At 43.4% G+C, this 27,195-nt stretch overlaps 1 protein-coding gene across 4 annotated transcripts in view; it reads left to right on the top strand.

Annotated features, from left to right (window-relative positions):
* Window positions 1–27,195, top strand: part of COL28A1 (collagen type XXVIII alpha 1 chain) — a 74,147-nt gene that overhangs the window by 15,561 nt on the left and 31,391 nt on the right. For all 4 annotated transcript variants that reach the window (XM_081164366.1, XM_081164367.1, XM_081164365.1 and 1 more), the window contains 11 exons: window positions 3,332–3,376; window positions 7,310–7,363; window positions 15,681–15,749; window positions 15,867–15,935; window positions 17,699–17,767; window positions 20,290–20,358; window positions 21,220–21,288; window positions 21,832–21,900; window positions 23,182–23,250; window positions 23,689–23,760; window positions 24,597–24,665. In XM_081164366.1, the coding sequence (XP_081020492.1) occupies window positions 3,332–3,376; window positions 7,310–7,363; window positions 15,681–15,749; window positions 15,867–15,935; window positions 17,699–17,767; window positions 20,290–20,358; window positions 21,220–21,288; window positions 21,832–21,900; window positions 23,182–23,250; window positions 23,689–23,760; window positions 24,597–24,665 (723 nt within the window). The remainder of the gene's footprint in view (window positions 1–3,331; window positions 3,377–7,309; window positions 7,364–15,680; window positions 15,750–15,866; window positions 15,936–17,698; window positions 17,768–20,289; window positions 20,359–21,219; window positions 21,289–21,831; window positions 21,901–23,181; window positions 23,251–23,688; window positions 23,761–24,596; window positions 24,666–27,195) is intronic.

A 27,195-nucleotide genomic window follows, 5' to 3' on the forward strand; every position in this document is an offset into this window, starting at 1 on the left:
TGAAGGGAATAGGGGCCTCCTAACAACTCTCAGCATCCTTAACAAACTACAGATTTCATGATGCTTTGGAGGAAGCCATGACTGTTGAAGTGGTATCACAGTGCTTTAAATATATAGTGCAGTCAGGTCTGTTATTTTCAGTGAGTGTCCTCTGAGTAAAAAATAATTGAATACCACCCTATGTTTTAAATTTTGTAGGCTTTTCTTGTTGCTGTAAGAAACATGAGGCATATAAATTTCTTAAATAGATACTCTGCCCCCTTTTGGAGAACTAGGGCTAACTTGCTAAAGACAAGACCTCCTGTTCCACCTGCACCACTGAAGTTGTGAGGAAGGCGCTCAGTTTCTCAGGTCTAGGAGAAGGAACCTGTGATGATCCTGGTGTCATGGGGTTTGTTTGATCAGGCCTGTAGCCTCTGGTTCAGTGCTTCACCAGCCACTAGCATCAGGCCTGGAGCCAGGAACCTGGTCCAGCTCCTTGGCCGGTGACACTGTAACCTCCAACTTAATCTCCAAGTCACTACTTCACTTATGGGTCACAACAAGGAGCTGGAATTGGGCAACCAAAAAAAATCAGTACATCTAATATAAATATAAAACAATCCAGATTCAGCCTGAATTGAGAATGAACTGTGGCTTTCCAGATGTCGCTGCTCTTCTGTCAGCCCCCAACCAGCATAGCCAATCTGCAGGGATGATGGGAGTTCTAGTCCAAGAGCATCTGGAGGGTCACAGGTTCCTCATCCCTGATCCAGAATCAATTTGTTTGCTCGGTCTGGTTTTTGTGGTTGCCGAGAGAGAAAACTAGTGCTTAAATATTTTGTTAAGAAGGAATCCATGTGAACTGTCAGAGTCTTAGTTCTTATAGCACCATACAGCAGTGTCAGTTTACACGGTTAGCAGGTGAAGACATTGTAAGGGAGGATGTGAAATGTACACATGTGCGAAGTTAAAAGAAAATTAGTTAGCAGCTGGCAGTTAAAATGGAAAGGGGAAAAAATGGACATAAAGACCATATGTCGAGATTGTAGAAATGTAAGGAAATAGCATTTTAGTTGTTGTTTGTTTTTACTGAGGGCAAGGAAGGAGAAGGCATTGAACATCTGTAAAGGATTAAAAGGCCATAATGGATTAAGCACTTGCAGAAACTTCTGAACAGGCCAAAGTTCTCATCACCCACAAGATTCCCACTTACAACAGGAGATGAAGCGGCATTGCCAAAAATGAATGAAGAGTTTTTTTAAAAAGAAAGAAAGAAGAATAAGAGGCAGCAATCATGCCAGTGGAAAATGAGCAGACATGGAGAACACACAGCAGAAGCACAGAGCAAAAGATTGGGACACACAGCACTAATATTCTGGAGCACATTTATGATCTGGAAAGATCAGCACAGCAGTATAATTGACTGTACTGTTGGGTGTCCCAACAAAATGTAAAAAAAGAGAAAGAAAGGAAAGAGATTTATTGCATAGTATTCATCAGTGTTTACTGGTGTTTCCCACTGCCCAGAATTCTGGGTTTCCCTAAAGGGCAGTCAGCGGAGGGTACAGCTTTTATATTAGCTGAAAATGCAAATAACTGCTGGCTGTTTGAATTCAGGTTGGATGTGGATCGTGTGCACAAGTCCGCAGAGGCCAAGCTTAGCTGTAATTATTTCCATTGCTGGTTTTGCTTCCTTGATGGCGGAGCCCACTCCTCCCGCCCAATGGCTCACAAGTTCAAAGGGGGCCACTTGAGATAGCAAGCAGCTGGGGCTAAAGCTAAGGACGAGAGTGATGCTCCCAAGGGAGAAGGGCACATCTTTTGACCACAGAGTTCCATCCCGGCCCCCATCCCTCCCCTTCTTTAGCCTAGAAAATGATTGACTTTAGGATGGAAGAAAACACATACTTGTCTGGGAGCATTTTTATCCTCCTTTTCAGTCGAAGAAGGCTCCCTGAGCAGCTGAGCAATAAGATGGTCCCTGTAATCGGACTTTCCATTTAAAAGATGTGACATGAAAGGGGATTGAGAGGAAGAAGAAAAAATAGCAAACTCCAGCATTAGTTCTTAGATATGAATGATTGACTTTATAACTTATTAGTCAGCAGCTATACACAGAGTAGACCCATGGAGGTTAATGGGCATGACAAACTCAGGTTCATTCATTTCAATGAGTCTGCTCTGGGTGGGATTTAATTGGCTACCATTCAGAGTTTTTCCCCCCTAATGACCAGATCAAATGGAAACAGCTGGAGAGAAACAGGAGCCAAAAGCTGCTGGTCTCTCAGTAGGGTGGGTGGCGGGTCCTGCTCTCCTTCCTTCCCCCTGGGGCAGGCTGATGGAATGATGGCTGCCAGGTGACACTTCGTGGATGGCGGTGGCTTCTTTGAAAAGCCCTGCTTCCTTTCCTCTTCTCTGCTGCAGACCGATATTCCAGCCATCCAGATACACTTTCTCATTTTTCAGAGACTCCATTCCTAAACCAAGGCATTATTATTAGGAGAAAGAAAATGATCTTGCGCTGTCTGCATAGCAACCTAGAGAGAAAGAATCTTATATTGACGTCTGTTCAAAATATATTTTGTGATTGATCTGTTTTAAACCGTCATGGCTTCCTCCCAGAAACTCTGAGATTTTTAACTTCCTAAGGGTTCTGAGCAGTCTTTGTTTTCCCCTTCCTTCCCTTCTTAGAGGGTAACAATCCCCAGGAATACTTGCCCTGCTCTGATGACAACAAACAGGGGTACAATGGACATGGGGAGAAGCAGAATTGCTCTTGTAGGTCCTTTCACAGCCTACAATGTTGTGCAGGCTTTGTACATGAGATGAGGAACCCTGCAAAAAACAGCAGCCTTACCAGCTACATTTTGAGGACCTGAGCACATGCAACTGTACAGGGAATGGGTTTGGGATTTGCTACCATGGTCCTGTTTCCCCCTTTGCACATCCAGCTAAAGCTGCTTATATTTTGAGTGCTACATGATGCTGAATATTTCCCAACTATACTATACCAGCCTTCGCCAACTTAGTGCCCACCAGATGGTTTGGACTGTAACTCCTATCCATCCCTGGGACAGAGAGGAGTTGTAGTGCAAACCATCTGGAGATGACTAGGTTGGCCAAGGCTGTGGTAGCCCATTGACAAACCCTAGTTTCAGGTCAGAGATCTGAAATGGACAGAGCATGGAGGAGCAACCAGTAAAGGGGAAATTTAGACAAATCCGCCTTACACCTATATGTGCAGATAATAGCAACCACAGCTGCAGGGAGAGAGCTGAGAAGTGTTTTAGTGAGCCTTGGCTGAATCAGAGCTTGCAATTAATCTTTCTATTTTGTTTTATTTAAACAGGGGCTAGAAGGCCCTTTTGGCCCAAAGGGACCAAGAGGACCTCAGGTAAGTTTGTTTACAACCTAATTCTATGTGAAGATTATTATTCGTTTGCATTATTCAACCCCAGGGGACACCTGGCTTGTGATATGTGGATTACTTTGGCTAGAGGTGGTCAATCTGTGCCTGGGCTATACTTCAGCAGAACTAGGTGGCACCTTCTCCTGTTCCATGTGCAAAATATGACTGGACTGATAGCAGTTGAATACTTGTGATGGAACAGCATCTTCTACCACACCTGAGGGCAGCACACCCAACTCTGTCTTCCAACATATCACACACACACACACACACACATCACTATACACACAGGTCTGTCCTACAACAGTTCACCACTACTGCTTGCCCAGCATCATCTGCAACTACATTCTGCTGAATGATAGAGCCGGCCCTACACTTCAAGATACATGACTGAATGGCCCTTTATGTGAGTTCCTCCCTCTCCAAAGCCTGAAGAGATGCAGCCTCTGTACATTTATAACCTCAGTGTCTTATCTGTGTATGCATCAGTTGTTGCTTGCTGGCATTCCCTGCTCCGTCTCAGAACTTACTTGAATAGTAATGTCAAGGGGATTGTAATGGTTCTAGGGGTTGCTTGTGTGTAAATCAACACCACCCTTGGCTGGTTGCCTGAGTGAACCCTTTCTGTCTGGACAGCCACGCGCCCGTGACTGTCTCAATCGCTGGCAGAATCCGTTAGTGGGCGTTTCTTGAACTTCTTCCAGCAAAGAAGCTCTTTGACGCTTAGTCTCCGCCTAGCCTCCCTGCGCGGAAGCCTTCTGCGTAGGGAGGGTGTGGGCATCGGAGGACCCAAGCTCTCCCCACTGGTTCCCGGCGAAGAGTCTTGGAGCCACCTCACCGATTCCCCCATCTGCCCCCCTTCTCCACTGGTGTTACGCTGATTTCCTTCCCCAGAAGATGTGCTGCTTCTCTCCCTCCCGGGACACTCTCCAGAACCCCTCTGGAGCCCTCCCTCTCCCTCTGGCTCCGATGGCAGTTCCCTGACAGGGATGAAGTTATTAGACAATTAAAAATTAGTAAGTCACCAGGGCCAGATGATGGCTTATGCCCAAGAGCTCTTTGAAAACTCGAAACCAAAATTATTGATCAGCTAACAAAAATATGCAACTTAGCGCTACAGTGGGCCTCCTTACCAGAAGACTGTAAGATAGGCAGATAAACACCAGTTTATAAAAGGTAGGTGGAGCAGAGCCAGAAGATTACAGACCTGTCAGCCTAACCCAGGCATAGGCAAACTCGGCCCTCCATATGTTTTGGGACTACAACTCCTATCGTCCCTGACCACTGGTCCTGTTAGGTAGGGGTGATGGGAGTTGTAGTCCCAAAAATCTGGAGGGACGGCATTGCCTGTGCCTGGCCCAACCACATTTATTGAAAGCAATTATTAAAGTTAACCCCCTCTCCCGCAATAATAAGTAAATATGAGAAGAACAAGTCATGCTGAAGAAAAGTTTAGCATGGCTTCTACAGCTGGAAATGTAGAGTTGTGGGGGAGGGAAGGAGAGTAACAATAAAAAATCCAGTGTCGTAGTGTTCTTATATGACTCTATAGCTGTGACAAAAAAAAGCATATTGTGTTATTGAGTGAGGCACATTGTGTGATGATCCAAGATATGATCATTTCCATGACAGCACCGTGGGGCTCCTTCCCTTCTGGAATATGGTTGATGGCATCTATGTCCATCTTTCAATGACAATTAAAAGCGTTTTTATTCTCCCAGGCTTTTAGTGAAAACTGATGGGAGAAATTCTGTTGGCTATATCTGCTGCTGTAATGCTACTGGAATGATTTTGGTTACTGTTGCTGTACTTTTGTGGGGGAAGGTCTTGTTAATGGCTGTTGACTGCTGTTCTACATTGTGTTTGAGTATAAATTCTCTGTGTGTGTTTCTGTCCAACAAACCCTGTTAGTAGCTTTTTAAATTGGTTTAAATTTGACTAAGACAGAACAGAAACACTGAAATTAATGGATGGCTACCTTAAGTCTATTGATTACAATGGGTTTACTTTGAGTAACACTTAGTGAGATATAACCCATTGGTAGCTACCATGGAATCACCAAAGTGATGGATGGGATATAAATGCAAGCAATAAAAATAGATAAAACTGAAGATATATATCTGAATACCAGATACGGGAAACAGCAGGAGAGGGCTATTGCCTTCACACCCTGCTTGTGGGCTTCCTGGAGGCACTTGATTGGCTGTTGCTAAGAAACCAGATGCTGGGCCTTTATTCCGACCCCATAGGCCTCTTATGTTCTTATATGGCTCAATGGCAGCATATTTTTTGTATCCAAGGAACTGAAGCAATGGAGAACTTTGTGCTGTTCTGTTCTTGAAATGCACAGCTTTCCTTCTGTGTGATTATTTTTAAAAGCTGTCATTCTCAAGGGGAACCTGCTATCAATCTCCTCCTTGTCACAGTGTCCTGGTTCTGCAGCTACAGTGCTGAGCTTAAAGTAGAACTGTGAGAACATTTTTGACTTCTCAGTGGAACTGCTGAACCCCCTTGCCAATTCTTCAGCTTTTCTTCCAGTAGAAAAATGTCTAGTATTTCTCCATAAATGCTTTGTTGTGCTCAAGAGGAGTTCCCATGGTAGAAAACCATACTGCTACTGAACAGCACCAGTGATAACGTCAGGCAAGACTTGAGCAGGGATTTCCCGGAAAGTTTGCTGAGTTCTTCTTATAGCACTGTTGTATAGCTATATCCCTGAAATACCGCTGAAATTGAAATTACAGTATCTTAGCAAGACTTGTGTACTTTAGCGGATCTGTACAGCTCAACTACTGTATACCCACATTGTACACTTGTTGAATGTAATGTCTGAACACCCTATATTCTTCCTGGAAATGACTTCCCAGACATTTGCACGGCAGCAGCTCATTCTGAGACTGCACTTGTTGATGTTAAGCCATGAGAAGTCTCTTCCCACAAACCGATATTGATTCTCTTTCTGCCCACAGGATAGTTCTGACTGACAAGAACATTTCTGACAATGTACATACACAGTTTTCTTCTGTAAACACTGAAATCTTTGAGTGTGCAAGCTCATGGGCTTAGAGATAGAGGACAGAGTTCATATATATTCTGTACATGTCTTAGTACTGCCTTGACTGTAATATTATTTTGCTCTGACTTCTTAACTGATCGCATGTTATTGGCTCCTACTCACTGGAAATCCTCCAGAATGTCAATATGACAAGAAGATAGTAATAAGATATACCAAGAAGCTGACTGGGTTTTAGCCATATTCCAGCAATTCCTTCAAATTCACATTGAACTCCTGGGGTTAAGAATAGTGGATACTATTCTTATTCTTATTATAACCCCCCCCCAAGTTTATATTATATTTATTTCATCTCAAATGTAATAGGAAGTTTGGGGGTCTGTATTGAAAGGTACTATCAGTGTCTAGACCACTGGCCTGTGAGCACTCCAATTGGAGAATAGCCTTTACCAAAGGCGTCATGGACTTTGAAGAAGCACGTACTCTGGACAAAAGGAAGAAATGAGCTAAAAGGAAGGCACGTTTGGCAAATCCTCACCGTGATCAACTCCCGCCCAGAAACCTATGTCCCCACTGTGGAAGGATGTGTGGATCCAGAATTGGCCTCCACAGTCACTTACAGACTCACTGTTAAGACTGTATTCATGAAAGACAATCTTACGTGGCTGTGAGTGATCACCAAAGAAGAAGGTCAGAGTCAGTTGGAAAGTTCCCCTGAACTAAGAACAAGGGAATAAAAAAGTTTTACAATGAAAATAAATATACACAGCTATGAATTCTCTCTTATTGCAAGGATCCACACACATATTTACAGGTTTGTGTTTATTACTGAGACTGTGCCTGAGGTTATGCATAACATGCTTATTGGTAAAAGTCAAAATTCTCCTTTCTTTATCTTTCTAAAGGGAATCAGTGGCCCTCCAGGTGAGCCTGGTCCAAAAGGCATTCAAGGAAATAAGGTAAGGATTGGCAACAGAATGTGGCAGAGTGGGAGTACAGGCTGTAACAGTTTTAGGTGCGTCCGATATGTGCATGACTTGAGGCATTTTTTGAAATTTGCACTTCTCTGAAGTGTGCCGTGCAGTTCTCTCACCAAGAAATGTGCACAAACAATGTATCATATAAGAGAAAACTGCTCTGGAAAAAATATGTATATTAGGCAAACTTGAGTCTGAAGATGTGTATGTTAGGAGAAATTCACACCAAAATGCTGACGAATTTTCACGAGGGCTTGGGTTTGTTAAAAGTGGCACATTTTGCTATCCCTAGATACAACTCTGTGTATTTCCCCCATGCCCCGTAATTGCCAATCATTGGCACGCCAGCATGTATCAATATATTTATTGTGCTACTTGGGTCTCTTTGAACATTGAATAGCTAAATATTTATAAATGACAGGACTAGTGTTAACAATACTGTTTTGCACTTGACTGTCAAGACACGGGAGTTTTCATGAATGCGGCCTCTATTACACTGTATGTGGGCGTTCATTATGTGAAACATCCTGGCCTTGTTTCTGAGGCAACCAGAACATTTGAAGATACAGAGGAACTGCTATATGTGGAAAGTATTTGTGACAGTAAAAGATGCTGGAATCTTGGCCTCACACAGGCTTTTTCCTTCCCTTGAATTTTCTCGTTCTTTGTTTGCTGCCTTTCGTACAGATTGCTACTGTGCCATCTCAGAAGACAAAAAAATAAAAAAGGGAGAATAAATCCCACACGTTATCAGAATCTTAAGCTTTTCCGAAACAGAATGTATTTTGATTATAATATTGATTTGATGTGCATTTTGGGGAGCAGAGACCACGTGCAGACAGGAGGGGAGGGAAAAAACACACATGTCCACAACTTTTATTGGTTGTGATCATAATAGCATAGGGCAAAGAGCCTGCTATAAGGCTGCCCAACTGATGGCCCTTGCCTCCAGCTCTCCTGGATGGGGTCCAGAAGGGATTTGCTTGGGGATTAGGGGGCCATCCTGGCACAAGCCATTCTGGAGGGTCACACCCACAACCTGGGTGTGCGGTGACCAGCCTTAGCCCTTGGGTTCTAGCTGATGCCTTGGAGTAGCCCCATCTAAGGGAGATTCAGCTTCACCAATTGCCCATGCGTCTCATTGGTCAATCGTCTGTGATGCTGTGATACACCAGCAACCTGTCTCCTACTCATTGCGCCAGTAGCAGGTATCATTTTAGGGGGTGAAACTTAATTTTTGCAAACGTCTTCATTGAGGGGTCTTAAAAATATGCTTTTCAATGTAATGAATTCAAACCTGCTATTATTTTTGTGACTGGACAACATTTTGCTTGGCAATTCTACATTTGATTCAAAAGCACATAAACTTGGTCTTGGAAAAACCAAAGAATTTAAATTTTCTGAAAATGTCAGGTAATGCAATAAATTTTTAGGTTTCTCTGCATAAAACATATCCTACTAAGCATGCAACATCACCTTGTTTCATTTTTTTACCTTTTTATTAAATAGGACAAGTTTAAAATTATTGGAAGTTGCATTAAAAAAATATAAAAAGCATTTATCTTTATATAGTTATACACCAAGCAAAACTAAATTTAACCAAAATATCTTTTGAATGCCCAAGTCATGATACAGCTTTTCAGCATCGCTCGTTTTTGGAATCTGAAAGTTGAAAAATTCAACATGCTCTATTGTGCCAGTAGTACTAGCTACCTTAATGAGAAGAGGGAGAAGTGGAGATTAACTGGTTTTTTAAAACTTATTTCTTGGCTCTGACACATTTATTTGCCTTTTGTACATACAGGGCAAGTTAGACATGATGTTAATTGTGTGAATGCAGTTACCATGCATATTTTGCAAAGAGCCTCCAAGGACAAGGCTTGAGCTGCCTTAGAACCAAGCATTAGGGCCAGGGAGTAATTTTCTCTCCCTGCCACAGCCCCAACAAAATTCTCCCCTCTGAAACTGCTAACTGTATTTCAAATAAAGCCGTTATTGGGATGGGGGAATAAACCCCTCCCTGTGCTGTGATCATGATCCAAGTTGGGGGATGCCACAGCTGCAGTTGGTTGAAAGAATCCCAGGAATCCCAACCATGTGATTTAAAGGTGTGTTTAGAATTTTTGAATCTCTCCCTAATAACTTATTTAGAAGCCACCCTTGGAGAACAAAGCGGTGATCAAAAAGGCATTTCTGGGATATTGTATCACAGAGAAGGGAAATAAATTGACTGCATGTAACCAAATGTGAATAACTGTAACTCAGGGCCAGTTTCTCTGTGCAGGTTTTATATACATTTTTAAGCAGTTGGGGTTTTTTTTTGGGGGGGGATAGGTTTATCTAAAATTTTGGGAATTATCAAAAATGTTCTGATTACATTCAGGGCCGGATTTAGGTTTGATGAGGCCCTAAGCTACTGAAGGTAATGGAGCCCTTTATATGTCCAGCTGTCCTTTGTCAACAACAAGTTGTTGCTGTTTTTTTGTGTTGCATATATGGTACCCTGTATATAGAAATGAGCAAACCAGTGATATTTTAGGGAGCAGGCTAGCAGGCGGGGCCCATTACTTACTTACACTGTTGCTGTATGTAGGTTTTATTTTATTTGTTTTTTATCTTATATTTTGGAAATGTGCATCCAGTTTTTTCCCCCTTTAATTTTTTTTGGGTGCCCCAAGAGAGTGGGGCCCTAAGCTATAGCTTGTTTAGCTTATACGTAAATCGGGCACTGATTACATTCACTACATTTTTTAAGCACATGGTTTGTTGTGATCTTTACACATGCTGGAGCATTCAGAATAATCTCCAATCACTGGAAAAGTTAACTTGTGTTGACTTCACCATGTAAAAAGCTGTAATGTCACTTGCTAATTCCATTTAAGAATTGGTCAGTGTTCTCCATCAACAACAATAATATAGAGATAACCCCCTTGTTGTGGAAGCACTACCTTGAAACAGTATATTTTTTATCTTTAAAGCACTTGATTAAAAAGAGTAGTATTGCCAATAATCGGCTCTTACATTACATTGTTGTTTTATGGGCTGAAGGGAGATATAGAAAAAAGCTTTTATGAATAAATGCATTTTCAGCAGACAAATCCCGAGGGATCTCTTGCTTTCTCTGTTTGCAAAGTAAATTCGGATCTGAAACATTTCCATCCTTAGCAAAGCCTTGGCAAGTCATTATTTACAACTCCTTTATTAAACAACTCCATTATTTATCTTCTGGACTGAAAACTGTATACAAAGATACAGAAGCCATCCATTTTTTAATTAGCGGATTTTAAAGTGGAATTTGCATCTCTGCACCCTTTGGTTCTCAGACAAATGAGCTTCAACTAGTAAATGAACTTGCCCAAGAAAGAGTTTTGCCCAGTAAAATGAATGGCTGTTTACAGCTCAATAAATACCCATTCAGCTTGTAAAGGTCAGTGCCTTTTTCATGTGAGTACTATGGCAGACAGATACTTAGCAACCTCTCCAAAGTCTGTTATCTTTACAGAAAGATCATTCAGTGCCCCCCTTTTAGAAAAAAAGTTTCCATACACTTATGAATGAATTCAAAGTCTTGCAGTTATTTATATGGTGGATGGCTACTTTTCCCAAGTGTATAAATAATAAGTCTGTTCTCAGGACAATAGCAGTGGAGCAATTCAACTGCCGTGGAAGAGGTTTCTGACAAAATTAATGGAGAAGCTACCGATGGCTTTCCAACTGGGACACAAATGTGGCGTGCATTTAGGATTGCCACTGCCAAAATTTTCTGTGGGTCTCCTTAAGCACTTGATGAAGGCATCTGTTTAGTTTTGTAGGTTGTCAAGGGGGAAAGAGAATTCCATTTTCGTGAAACAAGCCAATATTGATAGCCGTGGATGTTCCCTCTGAGTCATATTCTAGGAAATTTCGATTCTGTCCTAAAAATACATCCTGCGAAGCAATGAAATTAATTCGGATTTTTGGGCAGGGCTAGCCTAACTCCCAACCCATTGCAGCAGTGGGGGATAAAGATATAGCAGAAGTGTCCCTTTGTTTGGCTCTACAGGTCTGGCCTTGAGGTGGGGAGGGGGAAGCACAGGTGAGCAGATGCAGAAGCTCCCACTGGTGACATCTTTACCTGCAGCAGCCAGAGTAAACCCCCTGAAATATGGTGTTAGGTGGGAGAGGGATGGGACAGGTAAGAATTAGCTGGGCCACCTGTCAGTGATGGACCCAATTTGGAGCTCTCTGCTGTGCCAACCTGGGGCTGGTGCACTTGAAACATAGATGCAACGGGCATCTTCTATACTAACTTTTAAACATTTGCTAAAAACTTTTCTATGCCACCAGTCTTTCTCAGACAATTAAAACAAATATTTTCTGGAATAGTTAGCTGGTTATCTGTCATTTCTATTTTTTGTGTGATTTTAGGGACGCGGGTGGTGCTGTGGGTTAAACCACAGAGCCTAGGACTTTCCGATCAGAAGGTCGGCGGTTCAAATCCCCGTGACGGGGTGAGCTCCCGTTGCTCGGTCCCTCTCCTGCCAACCTAGCAGTTTGAAAGCATGTCAAAGTGCAAGTAGATAAATAGGTACCGCTCCGGCGGGAAGGTAAACGGAGTTTACGTGTGCAGCTCTGGTTCGCCACATGACCCGGAAGCTGTACACCGGCTCCCTTGGCCAATAAAGCGAGATGAGCGCCACAACCCCAGAGTCGGTCATGACTGGACCTAATGGTCAGGGGTCCCCTTTACCCTTTACTTTAAGGTGCATTAATAATAATAATAATAATAATAATAATAATAATAATAATAATAATAATTTATATCCCGCCCTCCCCAGCCGAAGCCGGGCTCAGGGCGGCTAACAACAATAAAACAGTACAAAAGTACAACACAAACAACACTCTAAAATCTGCTTTGATTTTATTTTTTTAAAAAAATGAAATTGTGGTATACAAATACTTTCTGTAAAGAAATATGTATTGCTTTTTAAATTTGCATCTGTCAATATACATTAGCTTCAAAATGCAAATCTATACTCCTTTTTATGGTGTTTTTCTCTGGTTTTGCTATTGCCCAAAGTGGCCGCTCTGAACTCATCCCTGACTATGCCGTGGCCTCTGGTTCCCCAGAGTCTAATCTGCTTGCACTGGCTTTGACCTTGCCTGTTTGGTTCACGTCCTTGTCTCAACACCTGACCATCCTGAGGCACAATGGAAACCTTGTGATTCTCAGCATTCTTGTTTTGTACAGGAGGGAAGAAGCACAGAAGTTGCCAGATGTAGCCCCTTCCCTCACACAGATAAAATGGGAGATATTTCTTTTTAAATGGCTTACATAAGAAAAAACCCAGTCTTCATCCTACCCCACCCACAAAAGGCATTGCAGCCTTAGGGCTTCAGCTTAATGCCAGAAAATGTCATGGGTGCATATATGTTAATTGTATTAGCAGCTGCTGAGAATCTGGAAACAATCCAGGAGTTACTTGAAAGGGACTAATAAAGTGCATCTTACATAGCCAAGAAGAAGAAAATCCAAACAATTACATGATCTTCATGGGTAGCCTTTTTCATTCCACTCAGGCATACACGCATGGACATACACCTCTGGATAATGCTGGGACAAACAAGTGTTTTAAATTAGGAAACGTTCCATTGTGCTAAATATTCTGGATGATTTCTTGTTGTACAAGCTCTTGGAAGCAGGGATATTTGGAAAGCAGAAAGCCAGCCTTGTAAGAAAACTGCCAGTTCCCGCACAAAGTGAAAACACTGGGTCAGGTTGAGAAATTTCAGATGTTGGCTTTCCGAATCTTTCCACCGAAAGAGGCCTACTGTCAATATTACAGATCTTGGAGGACGTCTTCATAAACCAAAATGAGCGTGTAAGCCATGCTTTAAAGTTATGCTGCTAAAAAAAAAGTTATGGTTCTGCCTGCGCAAGAAAAGTAAATGAGAGATGTTAAAAATTAAACCCCATCTTACTCTATGTACTAATAATGAACCAAATTCTCTTGAGTGTGGGTCTTTCTGTAGTCAACAGATCCAGACAGAGAAATCGGTAGGCTTCAATGAACCCCAATATTTGAAATGTACAAAATGTCTTTAGGGAAAAGCCTAGAAGCAACCCACCTGAGGACTGAGCATGTCTGGTGGCCGCAGAATGCATGCTGACTCTTTGCTGGTAGAGGGCAGGGAAGAAATCAGTGGAGAGATGGAATGGAGTTTCCTAGAAAAGGGCATGTCTGATTGGCTGGAACTCTAAACAGGAGTGTACATTTTGTTGCAGGTTCCATTTTTGGGGTGAAACCTATTGTTCTTAAGGGGTGGAGAGGAGAAAGACCTTCTTAAGCCTTCCTCTCTTGACGTGCATTTGGCTGGCTGATACTTGCTATCAGAGATGCCTGCCCTAGATACCTGGAAAGGGAGGTTGGGGTTTCTTTTTTTAATATCTTGATATCATTATGGATGCATCTGGACATTAAAGATCCTTGTGCAATTAAGAGTTAATTTGCCTGGGGGGACAAAATCAGATGCTTTTGGAATGGAATATATTTGACCAAATGACAAAAATCTAGATACAATGTCTTCTTTTTTAGAAAGGCTGGTTCTGATGTCCTCATAGGGCTTCCTTGCATGAATCCTGTCATTGTATAGTATTTACGGTAGAAACTCTGCCAAGATCATTAGAAAGCAGACATGTATTAGCTCTCATGTTGTTCTTGGCTTTTCTTCCTTTTCCTGCTGTTGGGAAAAAAGAGATTTCTTGTTGATAATTAACATCGAAAAAGTATTAACTTTTTCACCACCAAAGCATCTGTGTGTAGCAGACTTCTGAAAACTGCACATTTCTTCCTAAGAGATTTTAGTCTAAGAAAGAACAAATCAATGGAAACTTAAGGGTGTGCCTTCTAATTTGAAAGTCAATAGTTTAAGGGTGCAATCCTATACTTGATTTCCACTGGCTGAGGGCTTCAGGATTTGGGGGATGCCTTATTATGCTAACAGGCCACCACCTATGCTGCTGTTACCACAGAAGCCCTGGTAAGGGAAGAGCTAAGTGGGACTTACTCCCAAGTAGGGATGCCAGAGACTTCCTTGGAAATGGGAGTGGAAATGGCTGCAATTCATAGAGGTCAGGAACAGAAACTTTGCCAATGAATATGAGCAGTATTCCCTTTTATTGTTTATTATTGTTTTAGTTTGCAAACGTTGCATAAGCAATTGCATTGTTTTCTGCATTGGTTTTGACATTTGCTTTCCAGTAAAATGCTTTGAAATTAATGATGTCATTAATGATGTCATTAATTCCATAGCTAACTGTTAGTTTTGGCCAGGGCACGTAGAGAGATGCATAACGTAGGTTTTAGTGGAAGGCGAGCTGTAGCGGAATGGAAACGGTACTGATTGCAGCAAACACAGAATAGGACAGAAATTGCTGCCTCATTACATTCCAGCTTCCAAGTAAAACAGGTGTGGCACTGTAGCCTTGGAGTAGTGTGTAAATTCTGCTGAACACAGTGGAACTAATTTAATCCATTCCGAGGTACATGTTACTTTAGAAGTAAAATCCATGAGGTTCAATGGGACTTACTCTCAGGGGACTGTGTAAAGGATTGCGCCTTAAATTCCATTGATTTCACTTAGGCAATTCAGCACATGCTTAAATCTTCCACACAGAAATAAATGGGACTGGATTTGTAAGCTTTGAGTCCTTACTTTCTTGCTGATAAGCTGGCATTTTCATGAATTTGACATACACCCATTTATAAATTCAATTATGTTGTCTGAAGATGGAAAGCCCATATTGCTTCAGATTATCTCATCTGTGCAGTGCTGCTGAACTGTACCCAAACCACAGGAAATCCAGTTTCTTTGCTTTGTTATTTTAACTTCTAGCTAAAGTAAAAGCACTGAAAAAGATTCTCTGTGCTCGTTCACGGCCACATGAAGAGTGAAAGATACAACAAGAGAAACATATGTTTTAAAACAGCCCAGTCATAAAGGGACTATTTCCTGGTATGGGAATATGTTAGTGTGTCAGAACACCTGCTATTTACTGTGTTCAGTGGAGTCACACAAGGATAACTTAGGAGCCAGAGCTGAAATGCAGGGCAGCAATAGAGCTTGGGGAAACGCAGCAATTCCTAGAAGCCATTTTGCTCGATCTTTGTACTCAAAGTCCAATGGGATCGTAAAGGATCAAATCAACACGGTTCTCAGCCTGGGTACTATGGATCACGAATTCATTAAATGGAATTTCTTATTCACATTGTTTGCCACTCTACAGACTGCTCATTTGTTTATTTCTGCTTCTTTTAAGGGGGAGCCAGGCCCAGCCGGTCCTTATGGCCCTGCTGGAGCCCAGGGAATTGGATATCCAGGACCTAAGGTAATGTATAAGATCAACATTGGTAATATGCTCATGGAAACATCAATGGTTATTGGACTGTGTTGCATTCAGAACAGCAACACTTTCCTTTAAATTCTTATCCTTTAATTTTACAAGGGTGACAGAGGTCAGGAAGGAAGAATCGGGCTTCCAGGACCTATTGGGATTGGTGAGCCAGGCTTAACAGTAAGTAAAACGGTCAAGTTTTCCAGAATTTTTTTCTACGCTGTTGGAATTTTTGGGTGCAGCTGATTGAAATGCAGTGGCAATGTGTATTGATTCATTACGAAGAGTAATGAACAAAAACAAAAGTAAACCATAGGTTTTCAGCTTCCTGCAAAAGAAAGTTGTGCAAGGGATCAAAATGAGACTGAGAATTAAAAATAACATACTGTTAAAGAATTTCTGCATTTTAGCTGGAAACAAGTGTCACAATGCATTGGGCACCTCTCCTGTATAAGTCCCATTCAATTGAATGGAGTCATTTCAAGGGGACTTGTGCAGAACTTTCTAGTTTGGTATATTAAATCCACCCATTTGACATGGCCACTGGAGCTCTGATGTGGAATTCTACCATCTGCAAGACTGTCCCATGCATTTCAATAGAGGCAATGTGTTTTCCTTAGGATCATATAATTTGCCCAAAGCATCCCTGATTATAGAACATTTATTCATTTTTTCACCCCTTGTATTCTTGCTGTATTCAGTGCTGTTTTGTTTTCAGCAGAAAATAGCAAGGGATTGGCTCAAGGCTTCACCATGCTTAGAGCAGACCTATTGAAAACCTAGGAGTCTTAGGTTGTTTCTTTTGTTAAGGGGCCTTATTTCCCCTACCTTGTCTTCTGATGGCTGCATGCTTGAAATATTAACTATAGCTTTAGCAGCTTTAATGGAGTGTACATTCTTGATCCCAAACAAAGCCCCTGACATGCATGCAGGTGATTTAGTGCATACATGAAGTTTTGCAGAGTAGCTTCCTCTAGTGTCTTAAGCATGGAGACCTAACTTCACATGGTGTTGGGCTGGGGAAGAAAGTCAATTCTGTTCACATTGAAAGATGAACCTACCTAATTTGGGGCAACCCAGTCAGATGGGCAGGGTTTTGTTGTTGTTGTTGTTATTATTATTATTATTACTTTTTGAAACAATACACGAACTGAAACGCAGCCCTCCTTCACAATTTGCACCTCTCCAAATTTTACAGTGCAGCTCCCCAGCCAAGGAATGTATACAAAAATGCCTAGGATGAAGTGTGCATATAAATGCATATATTGGTCAAAAGGTAAAGGTAAAGGACCCCTGACAGTTAAGTCCAGTTGCGAACAACTCTGGGGTTGTGGCGCTCATCTCACTTTATTGGCCGAGGGAGCCGGCGTACAGCTTCCAGGTCATGTGGCCAGCATGACTAAGCCCCTTCTGGCGAAACCAGAGCAGCGCACAGAAACGCTGTTTACCTTCCTGCCAGAGCGGTACCTATTTGCACTTTGATGTGCTTTCGAACTGCTAGGTTGGCAGTTGGTCAAAGCCACATGCAAAAATGCATTATATTAGAGGAAACTGGGTTGCAGAAAAGTGTATGTTAGGCAAAAATGACATAGAAAAACAATTATGTTAGGAGTATGATAAAATGTTGGGGGCTACATGAGGACTACTTAAAGTAAAATCCACGAACTGATGTGGAAATGTGAGCCAAACTTAAGGTTGGATAAACGAGAAACTGAAAGAAACTGAAACTGACAGATGAGCCCATCCCTGCTTAGTTGTTAAAAAGCCAAATGTGATTTGCTAATAGCATCCAGTTAAGCACCTCATATCCCTGCGATGCATTTTGTAACGCTGAAGAAACTGGAGGGAAGTTCTTTCATGCACTGTGGGATCCAGGTGTAGTTCAGAGACCGATAGGGCTTTGCATCACAGCCTCTAAACACCATTTGTCCTTTCAACTCCAGGGTCCACGTGGTCCTGAGGGCGTGCAAGGTGAAAGGGGACCACCAGGAGAAGGAGTTCCAGGACAGAAGGTGAATGTTTCAGTCAAAAAAATTGAGGATTTCCAGTTCACTCAATTTATTACCTCCTGCTCCACTTCTTTGAGTGAATTACTAGGCGTGCGTTTGGTTCTTCAATATCTTCGTGTCACAACTTTCCCTTCCTTTGTCTAAAATATGTTAGTATTTCCTCACTTTGTCCCAGGGTTACCATTTAAGGAGGTTGGGAGTGAAATTTATCTTTTCTATTCAGGAATACGTGTGAGAATGCCTCAGTAGTCATCAATATCTCTGGTTAACTCTGTGTTGTTAACAAACAACCTTCATAGCGAAAATCTGACAACAGTTTAAACACCCTAAAATAACTAAATTCTAAAAAATTCACTACTGTTTTCTCTTAATCCTTTCTTAAACAGGGCTTTCCCTGGGTCTTGTCAGATGTTGTTGATAGTTCCTGCCTCTCAAAACACTCAGTGGTGGTAGCTAGTGGAGGTGATGGGGGTAAACATTGGTGACAAATGTTCTTTCCCCAATCCTTCAGTTTCTTCTGTTGCTGCCTTGTTGGGTCTGTGGTGATTCCTATTCCCTAGATTTATGCTACCAAACACCAGGCCTGCGTGACTCCTTCGCAGGCAGTTAGCATTCTCCTCCCTCAGGCCAATTAGTATTAACAGCCTAGTGATTGTTATGAACCATTAATTAAATGGATCTCTGTATTAGGCCTGCATCCCAAAGCACCAGTCCCTGCTCCAAGTTTATTCAGAAAGGGGAATTGTTTGACCTAGCCCAATAATATTCCTGCAGTCGAGGAAATGCCTACAACAAAGGCTTGGTTCTATTTTTTCTGTAGCAAAGTGGGATAAAAATGTCAGAAGCAAACCAATATATCAAATGCTCTTTGATTTATTACACAAAAGGATTTGTGTGTCTGTGGTATATGCAGAGCTTTTGTTCAGTTGGAACTCGCCAGAACTTGGTTCCGGCACCTTTTAGGTGTGTGCCATTGCCATTCTAAGAGAACAGGGAGGTGTTCATGGTGAGTTCTGGCACCTCTTTTTCTAGAAAAATGGCACTGGGTATATGGATCAAATTTTGTGGGTTGGTAACATGGCCAACAGCCCAAATCCTTAGGAGGGCCCACAGCTGAGTCTCCAGACAATCCAGAATCCATCTGCAGCCATCTGAGGTCAGTGGTCCTCTCAGCACTCCTTTGGAGCCTGGGTGGCATCCATTGTTTTAATGCCCCCACAATGTCTCTGGGACCTTGTTATAGCATCATGAGCTCTCTGGGTGTAGCGTTTAGGTTGTGATTTCCTGTCTGAAGTGGCTTCCTTTTGTAACTTCAATGAGACCAGCAGGAACCCAGCTGTCCTTAGCAGCCCCAGCTGTCCTCCTACTCTCAAAGTGGACTTGGTTTCTCAGCATCTTCATGCCACTCATTCTTCACCCTCAAAGACGACTCCATTTGCAGTTGTATGTTGGGAAAGCAGGGCCATCTTTACCTGGGGGTACAAGGGGTGTGGGGCACCTGGGCGCCAAATTCTGGGGGGCGCCAGGCACCCAACGCTGAAGCCACCTAAGCTTCTACCTGTTATGAAATAATAAATAATTTTGATCTAGCTAGAAATACAAAATACATATATACCTAGTTATTACCGAAATGTATACCTACTGTTTCACTAAGGGACTTTCGACTTTGTGCGCTCATTTACCAAAGACATGGCGCGCTTGCCATTCCCAATGGCGGCACTTGTCAGACTCAACAACGGCGCTTGTCATTCACATCAAGAGATAAGGCATAAGCGCGGTGTCTGACATAAGCATAATAAAAATTAATATGGGGGCTAAACTAAATTTGGGGGCACTGAGTGGATCTTTGCACCCCAGTGGTGCATATGCTAAAGACAGGGCTGTGGGAAAGTCTAACATCAAAGAATGCTAGTCTAAATCTCTGTGGAGACTTGCATCTTCATGGACCATTAGCAGTTTCTGGAAAATTAAACAACCTACTCATTAACATACAAGTTTAAAAATACAAAAGTGATTAACTGTGGAAATAAAAGCAGTTTTTAATGTCCTCTTCCCACATATATCCTGTCCTAGCAGATATGTACCGGAAGAGCCACAACCTCCTGTGGCTTGAGAGAACTCATTTGTTTTTCTACAATATTTTTCCCTCCGGTATGCAAATATTGCATTCCACGTACTCTAACTGAAAAGTTGCTGGCAACTTTTACAGTGTCTAGACTGAAACTAAATGCTCACCCCACGTTAATATTGCTGTATGTGTCCTACTGCTTCAATATTGCTATGCCTGTTTTATTTCGCTACTAGCGGACATTTAACTACTAGAGAGGATACGCATAAATTGGTTGTTGCCTGTATATAAATAATCTAGGGGTTAAAGAACTGAACCTTGCTGTGAAGTAGTTGATGCCTGGCCATATCTAATCCTATCTACATGTGTGCATTTGCGGCAGTCCTGAAGGAATGCAAAAAGAAGAACAAGAACAAGAAGAAAAGCTTAATTCAATGCTAACGTCATGTATTTTCAGGGTGACAAAGGTTCTGAAGGGCCAGCAGGACCTGTTGGAGCACCAGGACCCTCCATCAAAGGAGATAAGGTACGATGTGTGGAACAGAGGATATAAATTGTCTGCTGCAGTGCTGAACCAGTAGAATTAAAGCTTATATGAAGATGGTGCCCTAGGTGTCTGAAGGACAAAGAAGAAATTCATTGTAAAGAATGCAGGGAAAATATAATAAATAGTTGTCTTGATTGTGAGAGAGCCTACATAATGTCTGTGCTCAGGTATAATGGTAGACTGTGGTTTGTTGTGATGGAAATGAGTCTAGCTTCCCCGTAGCCTCCAGACTTGCACAGCCCCCCTCTCAACTTCTTTTCTGGCATGGCTGTGGGGAGGAAGCTGAAAGCTTTCACTGATGATTTTGATTAGCCACAGTATAGCATTGCATGTGAACTGCATGTGTTTAATCATTGTGGTTTGTTTGAAGTCAGATAGCTTCATAAATCACAATTTGGAGTTGGCTTGATTCAAACAAACCATAGTTGATATTTACCATGGTTTGTCAGATTTGGTTGACGCGAGAAGCTACGCAGAAGCAAAAGTTCCTGAACTTGTAGGCATGCTAGAAGAATAAGCGAGGAGGTGGAAGTGCTTGAGACTGGTGGGAGGTTAGGTTTGTTCCCAACATGATTTATTGTGACATCCAAATGCGCCCCATGATGTCAGGACCACATTTTTTCATATCATTTCGTCCTGACGAGGTCTCATTATTTCCCCAAATGTTCTCTTGTCCCATGATCTTTCCCCGCGGGAGATGTTCCTCTTGAATAGCTTGTTAGTCAATGTGCAAGAATGTGGGAAAGGCATTATAAACTTAAAAATAGTATGGTGATGAAGATGATGAAGAATGCCTTGACTAAAGCAATAACTTATAGGAGAGACCATATTTTCATGCAGGGTGAACGAGGGATGGATGGACCACAGGGCATAATGGGACCACCTGGAACTGGCATCCAAGGAAAGCAGGTAAATGTACCTCAGGAGACTACCTACTTTTGACTAGGTATTTGGTTGACTTATGAACAAATCTGAGAAGGAATTGTGGATATGTGATTCCTGTTGAGGACGAGGGCATTATGCAACCATAGCCAGGACAGATTTATTGAGCCCCTTGGAAGTCATTGCCCAGTCCTGATTCACTTCCATGTTTGGATTATGCTTTTAGCATACAAGTCATGTGTGAACAGATCATGTAGAACACATAGCCTTTAAAACAACAACAAGTGTCACCCTGTTCTTCCAGGTTTATAATACAAAATATGACATAAAAGAAAGGCTAGAATTTAATATAATTTTTAATGGGGGGATAAGGAAAGTCTTAAGGTTGTGTTGAACTTACAAGTTACCCTGCATGCCTGTCGGTGTGCACACAAAACCACAATATGCTTTTGTGACCTACCTTTCCTTGTGACTAAAGCTTGTAAAGTCACTCCCCTTGGCTTTATTTTCAGGATCTCTAGTGTCTAAGGAAGGGCAGTTCTGATTAACTTCATACTTTTATCTCTTTAGGGCATTCAAGGTCCAAAAGGTGTGCCTGGGGTGAAAGGGTCACGAGGCATCGGTTTGCCTGGACCAAAGGTATACATTGAACTTGGAATAAATGCATTGTATGATGGAAAAAAATCAGATTCAGTTTCAGATTTGTCCATTGCTACACAAAGATACCATACACGTGGCTGCCTCATTGTGTTTATTTGGCCCTTACGAGGACTTGACATAAATCTTAGTAAAGTATAGGTTTTAAATCATATCTGTTTTGATAAGCCCATTCTTATCCACCTAAACCATCATAATGGATTAGCTTCTGGGTTGCCATATTCTGAAGAGCAAAAAAGAGGACACATTTGCCGACATATACTTTTAACTATGGATGACAACTCTACCCATGAAAAAGAGGATGTGTCCTGGAAAAAGAGGTCATATGGCAACCCTACTAGTAGAAAATTACAATTTCTGTGATCTGCTTCTACATCTGCATTTCCATGACTGACTGAAAATCAAGAGCTGGGAAGTGTGTGCGCAGATACTCATCAGACCAACTTCCTGGTCTAAGATAAAACATTTCTTGAAGGATGTTATTTGATGGGAGCAATGGAAAGAAAACACAGTTCACTCTCTTTTGAGCCACATTCCATCCTTGATCTTTGTGGGAAACGTCCACAATATCAGTGGGTGATCTCAAAGACATGTACATGACCACATTCTGACCAGCACTTAAAGCTTCCCCTCTGTTGTATTGGAGGAGTGTCCTTGCCTCAAAGCGCACAATGCCGTGGAACGATCACTACAGCTAGGGATGCATTAAGGCAGCGGTTTCTGTTCTGACCTGTCTCTGCCATAATTAGTTCAGTTTCTGGGAACCACTGCCTTCAGGTATTTGGATTCCAAAGGGTGCAGGCCAAAACAGCACTGTGATTGGGATGTGGAAATGGATGGGAAGTCAGTGAAGGTGAAAAAGGACCAGTGTTGTGTGCTCATGCTATCTGGACTCAGTTGTGTGCCTGCACTCTTAAGATCTTCAACAGAGTCTGTTCTTCAGTTGACCCCCTTCAGCAGATGGGTATAGCTGAAAGGGCCTACTCAGTGGTAGCACCGAGACTGTGGAATGCTCTCCCCAGAGAAGCTTGGCACCATTTTACCTTCAGTCTCTCTCTTGGGGTTTTTAATTCTGTTGACTGCTTTCATCATGATTTCGTTTGTTTTATTGTAAGTTTAACTTTTTGTTAGGTGCTCTGAGAACCTGTTGAAGGAAGGGCTGTTGAATGAGTACACCCACACCCACACACACCCTACATTAACAGGAAATTAGGAGAAAACATTACTTAGTATGCTCAATATAAATATTTTTGTTGTTCTAAGGGACAAGAGGGTGCATCTGGACCAAAAGGAGAAGTTGGACCAACAGGAATTGGACAGCCTGGACCTAAAGTGAGCCTGTTTTGAACACTTGTATCTAAATGTTTTGAAACTGCCTTTTTAAAGGAAATGGAGTTCCAGAGCTTCCTTTCAGAGGTGTGCCTCGCTCCCTGATAGTTCAGCTTTGTAACACTGATGGCTGCTTCTTGTGATACTTTTGGAACTCTGGTATAGGTACCAGATATATTCCAGTTGCAACAATTGCTAATAGCTCAACTATTAATAGCAGTGGTATTTTTGACAAAATGCACAGAAGTAGTGGTCCATAAAGCATCAGTGCCTCACCGATTGTTGACATTATCAAGGGAAGTTAAAATAAGGAATAGATATTCAAACAACCTATGCTGAGCCCACTAGGCCACATTGTAGAATAAAAAGGATAAAGCATCCCTCCCCAACTGATCCAATGGTGTGTTCCAACTTGTTTGTTTTTTTAACCTCCTTCCAAAGGGAGAACCAGGAAGACCAGGATTTCCAGGAGAAAGTGGGAAGCCAGGTCTATCAGGAGCATCTGGGAAAAAGGTAACACCATTTTGTTTGTCAGCCATTTGTCTAAAACAAACGGTCCAAGTTCGGTTTGCAGTGTACTCACCCTTGACAAACCATTCCTCAGCATAAAGACCCGCGCTTTTGGCTTTTGACCCGCGAAATCTTATTTGTGCCCCCTGCAGTGGTATAAATGGAAGGGGAATGTGAGGGAGCACAGCTCATGGCCTTTTCTCAGAGCAAGAATGACAATATCCTCAGTAGGACTGCCCGGTAATTGGAGGATAATTTAGGAAATTAGCGTACAGGAAGGTAGAGATTGAGGAAAATAATAAAAAAAGAGAGGCTGTATACTATGTATTCATTACTGCATCTACCGTGTATTCCACCTTTTTCTCCAAGGAACTCAAGGTAATATACACAATTCTCCTCCTCATTTAATCCTCACAAGAACCCTGTGAGGTACATTAGACTGAAAGAAGATGGTGACTGGCCCAAGGTCACTCAGTGAGCTTCATAGTCTAGTGGGGATTTGAACCCTGGTCTTTCAGGTCCTAGTCTAACACTCTATCTGCTACACCTCACTGGCTCTCAGCTGCTTCCAACGCTACCTAGAGATGCCTGTGTTTGTGCCTGGGACCATCTACATGCAAAACAGATGCTCTACCCCTGAACTATGGCTGTCCTCCAGATGTCTTGTGCTGCTGAGATTTTCCTGTTTCAGGTTGTTGTGTTTGCCCTTTGTATTTTATTGTATCTATAGGAAGTATTTAAGCTGCACCGGAAATGCAGTTTACTGAAGGGTGGAGTATAAATCAATAAGGCAAATAAATGCTGTGTGAAAATTAATACCCTCTTTTTATTTTTGTTAGGGGGAACAAGGATTACCTGGCCCAAGAGGCCCAGAGGGAATTCCTGGAAAGGGCGAGGTGGGCCCAAAGGTAAGATTGAAAAAAATGTGTTTTAGAAGTGTGAGATACAGATAGGTAGCCGTGTTGGTCTGCCATAGTCAAAATAAAGAAATTCCTTCCAGTAGCACCTTAAAGACCAACTAAGTTAGTTCTTGGTATAAGCTTTCGTGTGCATGCACACTTCTTCAGATACACTGAAACAGAAGTTGCCAGATCCTTCTATATAGTGAGAAGGTGGCGAGGGGGGGGGACTGAACAAAAGAAGCTTTGAGGGAGAACGTTTGCCCCACACAGGCAGAACAGGAAGGGTGCTGCTGATGCCCCTAATTATCATCAACTTTATGGGCTTCCACCGGGATTAGCTTTTACTGCCCTTCACTAAATAGAGAACAGACTTTCAGTGGTGGAACTGGGCGAGGACAGACAGTTTTCAGATCGAACAATCAACAAACTGCTGCACTGTGAGTTGGGAAGGCCGCTCCCTCCTCAGGCTGATTCCACCAGGCCCAGGGGGCGGGGCCAGACTGACTCACCACTGCCACAGCTTAAGAGGCCGCACGAGGCACCGGAACACCACTGCTGCTGCTGCACTGTGAGTTGGGAAGGCCGCTCCCTCCCAGGCTGATTCCACCAGGCCCAGGGGGCGGGGCCAGACTGACTCACCACTGCCACAGCTTAAGAGGCCGCACGAGGCACCGGAACACCACTGCTGCTGCTGCACTGTGAGTTGGGAAGGCCGCTCCCTCCTCAGGCTGATTCCACCAGGCCCAGGGGGCGGGGCCAGACTGACTCACCACTGCCACAGCTTAAGAGGCCGCACGAGGCACCGGAACACCACTGCTGCTGCTGCACTGTGAGTTGGGAAGGCCGCTCCCTCCTCAGGCTGATTCCACCAGGCCCAGGGGGCGGGGCCAGACTGACTCACCACTGCCACAGCTTAAGAGGCCGCACGAGGCACCGGAACACCACTGCTGCTGCTGCACTGTGAGTTGGGAAGGCCGCTCCCTCCTCAGGCTGATTCCACCAGGCCCAGGGGGCGGGGCCAGACTGACTCACCACTGCCACAGCTTAAGAGGCCTCATGAGGCACTGGGACACCATTGCTGCGGCTCCACCGTGGGGGTTGAGGAAGGCTGCTCCCTCCTGTAGGCACACTCTTCCAGGCCTAGGGGGCGGGGCCCACACTCGCCACCGCTACTGTTTTAAGGACACTGATGTTGCCGCGGCAAATGCTTAATATGTTTTTATATATTTTAAAATGTTTTATAGGGGTTTTTATTTTTACTTTGTTGTCCCACCATGAACGGTGGTTTTTATTGATGTATTTCTATTTTGTTCTGTTTTAGTTTGGTTTGGGGTTGGCTATTGAGTGGGGTGGGGATTTGTTGTGTTGGTACAATTGTTTTGGATTTGACTTGTTTCTATTCTGTAAATGGAGGTTGGTTTGAGGCTTGGGATTGCTACCGTAGTGGGGCGAGGGAGGTATGGCGGTGGGGGCAGATGTCATAGGCGAAGGGGATCGAGATATGGATATGCTCGTACCCCTTCCAATCTGCGCCCCATCCCGAGGGACGAAGGTAGGGTGAGCAAGGATTACTCACCTCCGTCACTGGTGTTGTGCAATGCCAGGTCTATAGGCAAAAAAACCGCCACCCTGCGAGACTTCTTCACCTCGCAGGGGGTTGACCTGGCTTGTGTGACGGAGACCTGGGTGCGCGAAGGGGAAACTGTCACCTTACGAGAGATGGCGCCCCCAGGTTTCTCCGTCCTCCACCAGTCGCGGACTGTGGGCCGGGGGGGAGGGGTGGCATTATTAATCCGAGAAGACTGTTCTTTCAGGGCTCTACCATCGCCATCGATCCCCGGCATTGAATGTGTTGGCCTAGTGTGGGGCTCCGAGGTGAGCTTGGCTGTCTGGCTGGTGTACCGGCCACCTAGCGCACCAGCAGCCACCCTGTCAGGCCTGTTGGAGGCGGTGGCTGGCTGGGCCTTGGAGTTCCCCAACCTATTGGTACTGGGGGACTTCAACATCCATGCTGATGCCACTCCCTCCTCACAGGCTCTGGACCTGGTGTCTTCCATGGCGACACTAGGGCTCTCCCAGTTTGTTTCGGGCCCCACACATCAAGCAGGCCACACGCTGGATTTGATCTTTGGCGCCGGTATAGATGTGATCATGTCTCCCTCGATGAAGGTGCCATGGTCTGATCACTACGCACTGAAAGCCAGGATTGATTTTCCACCCCCACCCCGCTTAGGTGGCGAGCCAATTTGGGCTCGCCCGCGGAGGCTGATGGACCCTAATAGATTCCGTCAGGCCTTGCGGGACCTTGCTCCCCCTGGCGACTCATTGACTGAGCTTGTTGAGGGCTGGAATACCCAGCTCCTGGCAGCCATCGATGAGATCGCACCTAAGCGCCCTCTGCGACCCCGCAGAAACCGGGCCCCCTGGTTTACCGAGGAGCTTCGGAAAATGAAGCGGGACCTCAGACGGCTAGAGCGAGTATGGCGGGGTGCCCGTGACGGAGCCTCAAGAACATCTTATAGGGTTTTTATGAAAA

This window comes from Podarcis bocagei (assembly GCF_964188305.1).
Source record: "Podarcis bocagei genome assembly, chromosome: 12".
Taxonomy (NCBI): domain Eukaryota; kingdom Metazoa; phylum Chordata; class Lepidosauria; order Squamata; family Lacertidae; genus Podarcis; species Podarcis bocagei.